Raw genomic sequence first — 12,579 nt, 5'->3', positions numbered from 1 at the left:
AAAGGAATTGCCTTGCAGTGATTGCCTGGGAGAACAAAACTTCCTGGAAGTGGGAAGTTAGAGATAGAACCTTGTCCTGTGGGAGAAAGGCTTTCATTCATTCTGTATTGATTCTGCAACCTAGGAATAACTTGTCCTTGTCTGGGTTCAGGGAGGACTTCTTGAGGTTTGGGGTGAACCCTAGACTTTGTAGAAGGGACATAATGAAGTGTAGATGCCTTAAGAGGGAATTTTTGGACTGTGCTAGGATAAGGATGTCGTCCAGATACGAGTAAATCTGGATTCCTTGGATCCTGCAGAAGGCAATCGCTGGAGCTAGTCACTTTGTAAACACTCTTGGGGCAGTGGATATACCAAAGGGCAAGGCCGTAAATTGGAAGTGCGAGGATGGGACAAAGAAACGCAGGAAATGTCTGTGTGAGGCCCTGATGGGAATGTGCAAGTAAGCATCTTTTACGTCCAAGGTGACCATGAAAGCATTTGAAGGTAGGAGGGGTAAGACAGTGGGAAGTGACAGCATTTTGAAGGTGGGTACCTGCAGGTAAAGGTTTGGGAAGGAGAGATCCAAAATGGGTCTCCAGAAACCATCCTTTTGAAGGACCTGGAACAGACAGTAGTAGAATCCCTTTCCTTCTTGTCCTGTGGGAACAGGCTCTATTCTGCCTTGTTGTTGCAGGTCTGACAGAATTTGTGGAAGGAGATGGCATTGTTTTTTTGGGGGGAAATGAAATGCCTTTCCGGGGGGAATTTGTTTCCATGATGGAAAGTACCTTTTTTGAATAATGATTAATACCCATTGATCTGTAGTGATTTTTTGCCAGAAGGGGAGACAGTGGGTAAGGCAAGCTGAGATGGGCAGATGGGCAAGGCAGTCATGCATTATTAGGGCCTCCCCTTTCCTGAAAGGGTTGTCTAGGCTGAGGAGGTGGGCCAGTAGGCCTGGATGAAGAATGTCTTCTAGTTCCTCTTCTGGGTCTGGAGGAGGAGGCGGCAGCAGAATGTGGGTTACGCCTAACAAAGGTAGTCTTAGCCAGGTAGTTCCTATAAAATTTGGGTATAGGGGATACCAGGAGATGCTTTATATCCTGTAATTCTTTGTTTTTTTCTTGCAGATTCTTAAATAGGTCTGCAGATTGCTTTCCAAAGAGAAAGTTGTGATCCAGGGGGGCGTCCAAGATTTTGGACTTGAAGTCCCCTGGCAGATTCTGTAGTCTAAGCCAGGAATATCACCTAAGGACAGATGCTGATGCTGCACAGCGAGCAGAAGCTACTACAGCATCGTAGCTGCACCTTATGGAGTGTCTAGCCACTTGTAGGGCTAAGGACAATTTGGAGGAGATATCAGTCTTAATTGGGCTGTCAGGAATTTAAGCCAGCATAGAGGTGGCTTGAGGTGCTAAGTCCAGGGCATAATTGGTCATGTGTGTTTGATTGTTAATGGCTCTGAAGGCCAAAGTGGAGGAAGGGTACACCTTCTTGCCTATCCTATCCATGGATTTGCTATTTTTATCTGTGGGCAATAGGGAGGCAGAATGTAACAACCTAGACTGTTTACCAGGGGCAGTGTCAGTCACTGCTGGGTCTGCTAAGGGTGGCTTTATGAGGAATTTTTGTTCCTCTGGCACCTTGTAGAAGCAGTCTGGGTGTTTTGGTGCAGGAGGCTGTGAGTCAGGTGTTCTAGAGGCTGCAGTAAATGCATCCAAGTATGCTGGAAGAACAGGGGGTACAGCTGTAGGGGAGGGGGACTCCACTTGCAGCAGTTCAGAGTATCGTTTTTGGGTTTCCGTCATTTGGGAAGTATCCCATTTGAAATAGTCTTTCATTTTGGTGATGGTTTCACCAAATGTAATGTCTTCAGGTGGAGAATCCCCTTCCACAGAATCCTCATCAGGAGAATAATATTCCTTGGGAATCTGGGATAAGAGATGGATTCATCCGAGGAAGAGTAGGAAGATTCATATTCTTCTTCCTCAAGGAGGGGACCCATGGGGATGGAAGAAGCAGAGAGAGGCCTAGGGCTTAGCAGAGGCAATGTAGTTGTGGTTGAGGCAGAAGGCCTAAGGGCCATAAATGTCTGCATAAGAGAAGAGGTGAAGGCCTCCCAGTCTGGAGAGACTTCAGAAGCAGGCGTAATGTGTTTTGTTTTCTGCTTCTTTTTGGTTGGAGTGGCCTTAGGAGTTGGTCTAGAGCCGGGTTTGGCAGCGGCTGTATCTGAGATCTGGATCCCGGTAGAAGGAACCACCAAATCTGGTTACCCCTCGACATCGACAGGCGTCGGTGTCTGAGAAAGCTCCGTGGACATGCCGGTCATCGGCTGTGCAGCGGCCCCCGTGAGGGAGGTCGATAGAGCTGACGGATCCGCCGAACACTCCTCAATTCCTACATCAGCAGTTGGTGGGGCGTTCGGGTGCGAAGCAGCAGGCGATGAAAGCCTAGGCATCCTGGCCTTCTTACGCGGAGGTTCTTGGGTGGCCTCCGAAGCAGGATCCATCCTGAGAGCCAGCCGTTTGAGGCGTTGGTTTTCTAAGTAAAGGTTTAAAGCTGCAAGGCGGATACATAAAATCTTAGGCACAAAAGATTTACAAATAGGGAAGGCATTATGGTCCTGTTCCTGGCCTAGGCAGAAAACGCATTTGTCATGGGCGTCCTTATGGGGAATTTGGTGCCCGGATTGGCACTTTCCCTTTTTCCCTGACATCAGCTGAAAGCTACAACAACCAAGCCTAAGCAATGCGAAAGATCGGTAAAATATTAGAAATGCAAAAAACCCAACGGGTTACTTATCTATTGTCGATCCAAAGTCTGAAGAGCGATCGTACGATGCGAAGTTGTCTGCGACTGAAACGTTCTGAGGATTGTGCGTGCAGACGTCACACATAGGGTCCCTGGTTTATGGCCCTACGTGTGATGTCCCATACAGCTGCAACAGAAGCTTTTGTATAGGGGCCGACATATGAGTCGCCTGAAGGCAGGAAATCCCACACCAAGAATACTGCAACATAAGAACAGAAGGACATCAAATGGGCACACTCAAAAATAACAAGGGCTTGATGACCACGGAGCACGGGGGATCACAAAAAAAAAAATGAAAAAAAAGAAAAAAATAATATTACTATTTAAACAATGCAAAAAAATTGTATGTTAATAAACAAATTGCTATCAATTTAACCATAGTCTTAATTTAATGACAAAGTCCCACAGATTTACACTGTTTGCGTCATAATGGAGGAACTCTTAAGGGATTGTATGGCTGACACCTCATCAGCTCTTTCAAATCCCTTCAGCCTTTAAACATGTACAAGATATTTTGCAGGTTGCGATGGAAAATGGCTAATGACCCCAATATATTACAAAGACAAATACAGTAATACATCTTTTTAAGTTAAAGATGATATCCTTAACTGGAGCACATCAAGCTCATTTTAAAAACAAATGCATTCATTCTCTTTAGAATATCTTGTTATCGCTTTGGCACATCTGTTTATCTACACAGCAGGAAGCAATAGTTACCCACACAGGGTCAATATGAAAAAAATAAGACCAAATGCTTAACTCTATAAATGACCCAGTCAGCTGCATGCAAGTGCCAGAAGTCATCCATGTTAGTAAATAAGATGCAAAAATGCACATTTCAAAACTAAAATCATCAGGAGGCCTGCTACATGGTGTTGGCTATGTCCCTGAAAGAACAAAAAAACTGTCAGTTTAAACATTTCATTTAATTGATAAAAGAGAAACTTGCTGTTCCGCATGCCAGTTAGAGAAGGAGTTCAGGTGGAATAAGAAAGCTCTGGTAAGTGACGCCACATGTTAATAGAAACATAAGCAGGAAGCGGTGCCCCAGTCATGAAGAGAAGAATGGTAAGCACCCTGCAAACTGTGCCCCAAAGTGAGCAATTAAAGAGTTTAATGATAAATTACCAATCACAGAATGCAGATGATCAATACTATGCATCAGTGGTAAGTCTCTCTTTATCAGATGGCTGAACATGGATCTCAGCCTTGTGATACGCTGCAGTATCATACTGGTCTTTCTTGGATCGACCGAAGAAACCACACTACAAGGAAGCAAGGTATCATCTTGGGTTACTACAGTGGTTAACAACTTCAAATGCAAAAAAACTGAATTATTCCAATTAACTCCACAATATTTGTAAGTTGATATCCCTCTAACATAGCTGAATATCATCCCACATTCCTTCATCTGCCCTTAATATGCCCACATGTGTTGCATTCCAAAATAAGGGAGAAATATATGAAAGGAAATAGTCTCATACTCATGTAGAATTCTAGTCTCTTCATCAATTACTGACATTTCTGCTAATTTTCTAAACCATTTACATAAATTACAACAGTTTGTGTTAAGATCTATGCAAGATACAAGCAGTCACTTGCTGGGTACAAAAGAAGGAATTACTGCTAAGTTATTCTAGCCAAAAAGTGTTTTAAGATAAATACATGACTAAACATAGGATATTACAATAACGAAATGGTCCAATAACCTGTACACCTAGCAGCAAGTGTCAGTTAATGCTGGGTCATCTGGTGAGAGGGGAAAAGTACAGTTGTGTAAAATCTTACCATAACCATAGATGTCCTTGCCTTCAGTGCTGCAGTATTCACAACATATGGGGGTTTCCCTTACCATGGAAGCCTGACTGTTTACTAAAGAATCCTGTTATTTTAAAGGCATGCTGAATATCACCAATCGCTCCCTGTGTAATGTAGGGCACAAAGGTGACGTTCAAGCCTACGAAAAACAGAACTGACTGCCCCAGAAGGAACACCAGTCCAAGGACCCCAGGAGGTAACATGTACATCCAGGAAGGTAAAGAACTAGGGGGATGGAGGGAGGAAGCGAATGCTGCAGCAGTGAAGGCAAGGACATCTACTGTTATGTTAAGATTTTACACAACTGTACTATGTCCTTACATTTGTTGCTGCAGTATTCAGAAAGTACAGTTGTGTACACTTACCATAAATGTAGATGTTTGAGTGTATTCACTGTTGCAGTCATCACACTTGGGTTATCCTGCCAGGGGTAGTCCTCAGTCGGCCCGAATACCAGAGGCTTAGTATTTCTGCATCGGTTGCTGTCACTCCAGGACTGATGTCATGTCATCAGTGGTATAAAATCACAAGCAGCCGACGCCATTACATCAGTTTTTCTTGCCCCAACTGTCGGGAGCCCCCAAATAGGAAGCTAGGTTATGGTGGAAGAGCACCACCAGTAGAAAGTAAATACCAAAAATCCCCTGTAAAGAGTGAGGAAGATAGTGAGAGAGTGAGAGAGAGAGAGAGAGAGAGAGAGAGAGAGCGACAAGGGGATGGAGGGTGGGAAACCAGGACTGCAACAGTGAATACACTAACATCTACATTTATAGTAAGTGTACACAACTGTACTATGTTCGTGTTTCACTGTTGTAGTCATCACATTTGAGTTGCTTCCCAAAGCTGAAGAAAAGGATGGAGAGAGACAAGAAGACTGGGGGCTGGCTAGGATGCCCTGCAAGACTGCAGTTGCAAAACCTGCCCTGGATTTGGAGAAGACAGGCAGGTGGTAATGCTTAAGTCCATGTTGCAGCCTCCAGGATGTCCCTGGTGGGGACCACTCTGAGAAAAACTGCAGAGGTGGTGGTTGCCCTGGTGGAATGCATCCTGACCCCCTTTGGGGGTGGTTTCCCGTGATGTTTGTAGCAGAAATGAGTGCAGTGTGCTATCCATTTGGAGATTGTTTGTTTGGATATGGCCTTGCCCTCTGCCCCTGCTGCAAAGCTGACTAGCAATTGGTCAGTTTTCCTAACAGATTTAGTCCTATCCAGGAAGAATCTGCACATCTAGAGAATGCAGAAGTCTTTCCTCCTTGTTTTATGGGTTAAGGAAAAAGGTGGAAAAATGAATTGATTGGTTGAGAGCCACACTGGACACCACTTTAGGCATGAAAGTTGGGTTAGTTCTGAGGGAGACACTGTTAGCATGGAAAACGATGAAGGGCTCTACAGCCACAAGTGCTTGTAGCTCTGAAACTCTTCTAGCTGAAGTGATGGCCAGAAACAAGGCTGTTTCCCAAGAGAGGAATTTTAACTCTGCTGAAGCTGCAGGCTCAGAGGGGGGTAGGGTGAGCTTTTCCAACACACAATGAAGGTCTCAAGCTGGGGTAGGAGCTCTTCTAGGTGGCCTTAAATTGTTAGCCCCTCTTAGGAACTGTTTGATGACAGGGTGTGAGAAGAGAGGTGGCTCTGTGCTGTAATGAGCTGAGATGCCAGAGGAATTTTAATGGAAGAGAAGGATAGGCCCCTGTGTAGTAGGTCTGCTAGGTAATCCAGGATAAGAGGTAGGGAGGACTGTGCTGTTTCAGCTCCTTTAGCCTGGATCCAGGTGCAAAACCTTTTCCACTTGTCAGCATAGGTTTTTCTAGTGCTGGGGCATCTGGCCTCACGTATAACATCCAGGACTTGTTTGCTTAGGCTGGCAGCTGGAGAAGAGGTCAGGGTATAAGCCAGGCTGCCAGGTTCAGGGTCTGCAATTGTGGATGCATGAAATCTTCATTCTTCTGAGTCAGGAGAGTTGGGATATGAGGTAGGTGACATGGTGGCTGGGGTGACAGGCTGCGCAGCAGTGGGTACCAGTGCTGGCGCAGCCAGTGTGGGGCAATCAAGACTGCCCTTGGTTTTTCCTCCTTTATTTTGAGCAGTACCCTTGAAATTAGTGGTAGAGGGGGAAATGCATAGATCGAGAGGGTTACCCATTGGAAGACTGGAGCATCCACTTTCCAGGCCTTGCTGTGAGGTTCCCTGGTGAAGAATTTGCTGAGCAGGTGATTGTTGTGGGAGGCAAAGAGGTCCACCTTCGGGGTGCCCCATTTCTGGGTTACAAGGTTGAAGGTTCTGTGGTCTAGCTGCCACTCATGTGGGTCTAGCAGGCTTCTGCTTAAGTTGTCTGCCAAAGAGTTTAGGGAGCCTGACAGGAATTGTGCTAGCAGGTTATATGCATGGCTGAAGCAGTGTGCCAAAGTGTCATGGCGAGCCTGCAGAGAGGATAAGAGTGAGTTCCTCCCTGCTTGTTGATATACCACATCACTATGGTGTTGTCTGTTTTGATCACTAGAGGACCCGGGGAGAGAGTAGGGGTCTGAAAGCTGTCGCGAGCGTGGACAGCTAGCATCTCTTTTTGGTTGATGTGCAGATGTATTTGATTTGTGCTCCAATGGCCCTGAATGCACCTGCCGTCCAGGTATGCACCCCAGGCATAATCTGATGCGTCTGTGGTGAGGGTCTGGGCGGCATGGGGCTGTGAGAAGGGAAGACCCTTGTTGCAGTTGCATGCGGCTGCCAACCAAAGAAAATCTTTCCTTAGACAGGGTATCATAGGTATAGTTTCCAGGTCCTGAGAGTGTTGACACCAAAGGCTTTTTAGATACCATTGTAGTTTCCTCATATGGAATGAGTAGAATGGAGGAGGCCATGAACCCTAGAGCTTGCAGGATTTTCCTTGCGGATAACTGGGTTCTGATGGCTAGTTGAGAGAAGTAGCCTGTCAGGTAGGCTTGTTTTTCTGGAGTAAGGAATGCCATCTGGGATGCTGTGTCCAGGCTTGCTCCCAGGAATACAATTTTTTGAATGGGACTAGTTTTGATTTATTTTCATTTATAGTATACCCCTGGGAGGTCAGTAGGTCCTTTACAAAGGTCAGGTGCTGTAACTGCTTTTCCTGACTGTCTGCCTGAATTAGGCAGTCGTCTAAGTATGGGTAAATTTGAATATGTCTTTGTCTGCAAAAAGCAATGGCAGTAGCCAGGTATTTTGCAAAAACTCTGGGAGCAGTGGATAAGCCAAAGGAAAGCGCAGCGAACTGAAAGTGCATAGATCCTGCCCTGAGACATAGATATTTCTTGCAGGATTCCCTGACTGGGATGTGTAGGTAGGCCTCTTTTAGGTCTAGGGTGGCTAACCAAGCATCCTTGGAAAGCATAGGAAGAAGCTGCTGGAGGGTGAGCATTTTGAATTTTGGTATCACCAGGCAGGTGTTTAGAATTGATAGATCGAGGATTGGGCACCAGGTGCCCTCTTTTCTGGATACCAGGAAAAGCCTGGAATAAAAACCTTGGCCTATCTGGCCTGCAGGAACAGGCTGTATTGCCCTCATGGACAGCAGGGAATGGACTTGTTTTTTGGCCTCTGTCCACTGGTTTGGAGGAAGATCTGGGAACCCTTTTGGGGGTTGGCAGAGTGTGGAAATAAAATTTGTATCCCTGGGACACTATGTTGAGGGCCCATTGGTCGTTGGTAATAGAGGCCCAGTTGTTTGCATGGGAGGAGAGTTTTCCTCCTAGGGGCACAAGCAGGTGGGCAGAGGTAAGGGGTGGCGGTGTAAAGTCATTGTGAGTTCTTTCCATAAGGGGGTAGCTTAGCACTCCCTGTTTTTGAAGTGGAGGAACTCCCTTGCTTAGATCTCTGTAATCCCTGGGACTGCTGTCTGGGGGGGGGGGGGGTCTGCTTCCCCTAGGTCTTGGCTGAGCTGGCCTGGAAGGGGCTGGAAAGGACCAGTGCTTGGATTGGCAATGCCTACTGAACCTCGGAGGCTGGGCCTGTACGATGTCTAACTGTCTGCATGGATTTAGCTTTTTCTTCCATCTTTTTTAAGACCTCTTCTGCCTTGGTGCCAAACAAATTGTCCTTGTTCAATGGTGTGTCCAATAGTTTAGATTTGACATGGTCTGGCAAGGTCTGTTCCTTAAGCCAAGCATGCCTTCTAAGTACAGAACCAGTGACTGCTGCCCTGCAAGATGCTTCTAGGGCATCAAAGCCACATTGCAAGGTGTGTTTAGTAACTTGGCTTGCAGAATGCATAAGCTCTTGTAATTCTTTATTTTCTGCACAAGCAAGAAAGGTAGATAGCTTTTGAGTTCCAAGGTATGTTGCTGGTATTTCAGCATGTGGAACTGACAATTTAGCACTCTAATGGCAGGAGTTGCAGAGGTGTATACTTTTTTACCCCATCTGTCTAAAGCTCGGGAATCCCTGTCCGAGGGGGTGGGATTCTTAGCTGTGGTTGCTTTAATTCCTTTAGATCCTTGGGAGATGACCTCTGGGTCAACAGTAGGATTTTTGAAAAGAAATATATGAGAGTCAGGGACTCTAATACCTGCCAGGTTTCCTGGGAGCAGAAGGAAGGGTGTCAGGAGTCAAACTGGATTCCATAAAGACATCATCCACAACATCCAAGACAGGAGGAATGGTTAAAGGTCTGTGCTGTGGTAAATCTAAGAATTCCCGAGTCTCTTTTTGCACTGAGGATACTCCTGACATTCCCATTGGAAATGCTCCCTTAAAGTAGGTAGGGTTTTACCAAATGAAAAACTCTCTGGAGGAGAGGCAGAAGGAATGGATTCCTCTGCATCTGAATCCTCATAAGCAGATAAGGGTTGCATGTCTTCATATTCAGAAACCTCAGAGTCATCGTACTCCTAGTCAGATAAAACTGCTGGGGACAAGTCTCTTTCTTTTGGAAGGGGTAGGATGGCTTCCCCTAATAAGCATGATAAGGTCTTCTTCCATTTTAAGCATTTGAGATTGAGACATGGAAGCAGGTGCCCGAGTTTGGGCCGTTGGTTTTTTAGGCGTAGTCTGTACCTTGGGCTTTAGAAACTCGGTAGGTTTAGAAAGAACTGAAGATGCAAAAGAAGTCGTCGGTTTGAGTTGAGTATCGGTAGTGCAAAGAACGTCCTCAGAAGCCGGTGTCTGCTCAGTGGCTCCGGGCCCATCCAAGGTAGAGACATCCGCAAGATCCCTAGTCAAAGAAGAGTCTTTAAGCATACCGGACTCCAAATGAGTCTCAGTAGCGGCCTGTGAATCCACAGAAGTGGGCATCAGGGGCTGCGAAAGCACCTCAATGAGGACTGGAGAACTGACGACTAGCTTAACGGAAGCGTTGTCGACAGTTTTGGACCTGTGTGGTCTGTCTCTGTCTTTATACTTTTGTTTTTTTTCGGAAGATGGGTAGTCAGATGACTTACCGAAACCATATCGTAATAAGTGGACCGACGGCAAAAATATTTAGCTACAATAAGGGCCCAACAACATATAGTTCTGGCGTTGAACAAAGCACAAAAGCGACAGCGAGGTAGATTGTGGTCTGGGCCTAAACATGTGACGCAGTAAGAATGGAAGTCTCAGTGTGGTATTTGCTTTCCACGGGCGAAACAATTGTTAACTTTTTCTGACATTGGTTAGAGCAAGAAAAAAGGATCCCCAATGGGTACTTAGCTTGAGAAGACTTCAACTTCAATTCGGAAATGAAGCTCGGATAGTGGCCGACTGGCACTCATGCAAACTGCTTCTGCTTCGGGCTCCTCGGCAAGAAAGACTGCTGTAATGTCATCGGCTGCCTGATTTTATACCACTGATGACCTGACATCAGTCCTGGAGCAACAGCAACCAACGCAGAAATACTAAGCCTCTGGTATTCGGGCCGACTGAGGGCTACCCTGGCAGGATAACCCAAGTGTGATGATTGCAACAGTAAAATACGAAGAACATCATATGAGACAGTGCCAAAGCTAGAGGAAACTTGGGAGGAGGAGGAAGGGGCAGAAGAGTCCCCTAAAAAGCCATGAAGAACTGAACTTACAAAACCATCTGTAGCTCTAGAGATACCATCCAACTTGTAGTGCTTTGTAAAGGTATGCACAGAAGTCAAGGTAGCTGCTTCAAGAATAGGAGTAGTATCTAAACCTTTGAAAAAGCACCAGAAGAAGCCACAGCTCTAGTAGAATGAGCCTTAATTGAAAAAGGAAGGCTTATGCCATGAAATGTGTAACAAAAGGAAATGATGTTAGAAGTCCAAGAAGAAATTGTTTGCTTAGATACAGGAAGTTCCAAAGACCTAGGATGAAAAGAAACAAATAACTGATCAAATTTTCTAGTAGCCTTAGTCATATACAAATTAACCCTAAGTTGTCTATGCATATCAAAAGTATGCAGCACCCTCTCACTGTCTGTGGAGAGGGGAAAAAAGTAGGCAGATTAACAAACTGATAGGACTGGCCTTTGGTCAACTGATGTCCTAGGCAAAAGGTCTCCACAGTGCCCCCCCAACACCACCCTGTGCTTCCATCCTGGTCTACTTACACCATCCAGATTACTGGAAAAGTGCCCCTGCTACAGCGGCACCCTAGGCGGCTGCTTAGTTGGCCTATGCCTAAGGCCGGCTATGTAGAGTGATTAAGTGGTAGCTCATTAACCACCTTTGGCATAAAAGAAGGGTTAGTGTGCAAGGACACTCTATCCTCATGAAAAATCAAAAAAGGAGTACAAGCCATAAGGGCCTGCAACTCAGACACCCATCTGATAGAAGTAAGCGCTAACAAAAGGACAGTCTTCCAGGAACAATGTTGCAAGGAAGCTGAAGTAGCGGGCACAAAAGGAGCCTGAGCCAACTTCAAACAAAACAAAATTAAGATTCCAGGGAGGAGGAACAGGCTTCCTGGGAGGTCTAATATTAAAGGACACCTTTAGGAAACTGTTTCACCTCAAATCTAGCAGCAAAAAGGAGAAGAAAAACACAGCCAAGCTGAGATAGTTGATATGTGGGCCTTAATAGAAGAATAGGCTAAACCAGCATTGAGCAACTTACACAAGTAAGAGAGAACCAAAGTAGCATCCAGAGTAAGTGGGTCCAGGTTACAAGAGAGACACCAAAAAGAAAACCTCTTCCATTTGGATAAATAGAACTTCCTAGTCATAGGTTTCCTGGCCTCCTACAGGACTTGCAGCAAGTCCTCAGGAAAAAAAGTGTCTATAAGGAATCAAAATCCTATAACCCACAGTGTCAGTTGAAGCATGGACAGGTGGGGATGGATAAGAGATCCCCTGTCTTGTGTGAGTAGATCCACCCAGTGAGGTAACTTGTGATGACTGCCCCAGGTTAAATGCAGAAGAGAGAACCAATCCTGTCACAGCCAAAAAGGAGTCACCAACAAGATTTTCGGAGCATCCTGTTGAATTTTGAACAGGACCTTCAGAAAGGGAGGGAATGCATAAAGAAATATCCCACTTTCAAGAGAATGAGAGGGCATCCACCTTCCATAACTGAGGACCTGGGACTCTGGCACAAAACAGCAAAAGTTGTTTCTGTTCAGAGGGGAGGCAAAAAGATCCAGTTGAAGAGTACCCCACTGGTGAATAATGCCCAGAAACACATCCCTGTGAAGCACATATTTGTAGGACTGAGTTAAGGCCCTGCTTGGACTGCTTGCCACAATGCTCTGACTGGAAGGGATATAAATTGCCTAAAGCGTAACTTGGTACTTAAGATCCCACAACATAAGTGCCAACCGGCAAAGAAGATAAGATCTCATTCCTCCCTGCTTTTTGATATACCACATCACTGTGGTACTCTGTGGAAACCTTGAAAGGTTCAGGAGAAAGAAGAGACTGAAAAGGCTTGAAGAGCCAGCAGAAGAGCTCTCATCTCTTTGACACTGATGTGCTCCTTCTGCTGAAGAGGCAACCACACCCCCTGTACCTTTAAGGGCCCAAAAGTCACCACCCCATCCCATGTCTAAAGCATCTGTGAACA

The 12,579-nt window shown here is 45.6% G+C and overlaps 1 protein-coding gene across 2 annotated transcripts in view; it reads right to left on the bottom strand.

Moving 5' to 3' along the window:
* The window catches only part of ITGA6 (integrin subunit alpha 6), a 1,068,325-nt gene that overhangs the window by 98,873 nt on the left and 956,873 nt on the right, over positions 1-12,579 (bottom strand). Inside the window, exon 25 of one of the 2 annotated variants that reach the window (XM_044075541.1) lies at positions 3,922-4,058. The exons of the other annotated variant lie outside the window; for it this stretch is intronic. Coding sequence (XP_043931476.1) covers positions 3,948-4,058 — 111 coding nt within the window. The 3' untranslated portion in view covers positions 3,922-3,947. The remainder of the gene's footprint in view (positions 1-3,921; positions 4,059-12,579) is intronic. 2 annotated transcript variants of the gene reach the window in all.

The sequence above is a fragment of the Protopterus annectens genome, chromosome 6.part1, assembly GCF_019279795.1.
Source record: "Protopterus annectens isolate FY-2018-M chromosome 6.part1, PAN1.0, whole genome shotgun sequence".
Classification (NCBI taxonomy): domain Eukaryota; kingdom Metazoa; phylum Chordata; order Ceratodontiformes; family Protopteridae; genus Protopterus; species Protopterus annectens.
Note: the sequence above shows the minus strand (reverse complement) of the source record. Positions and strands in the feature narration are given on the sequence as shown.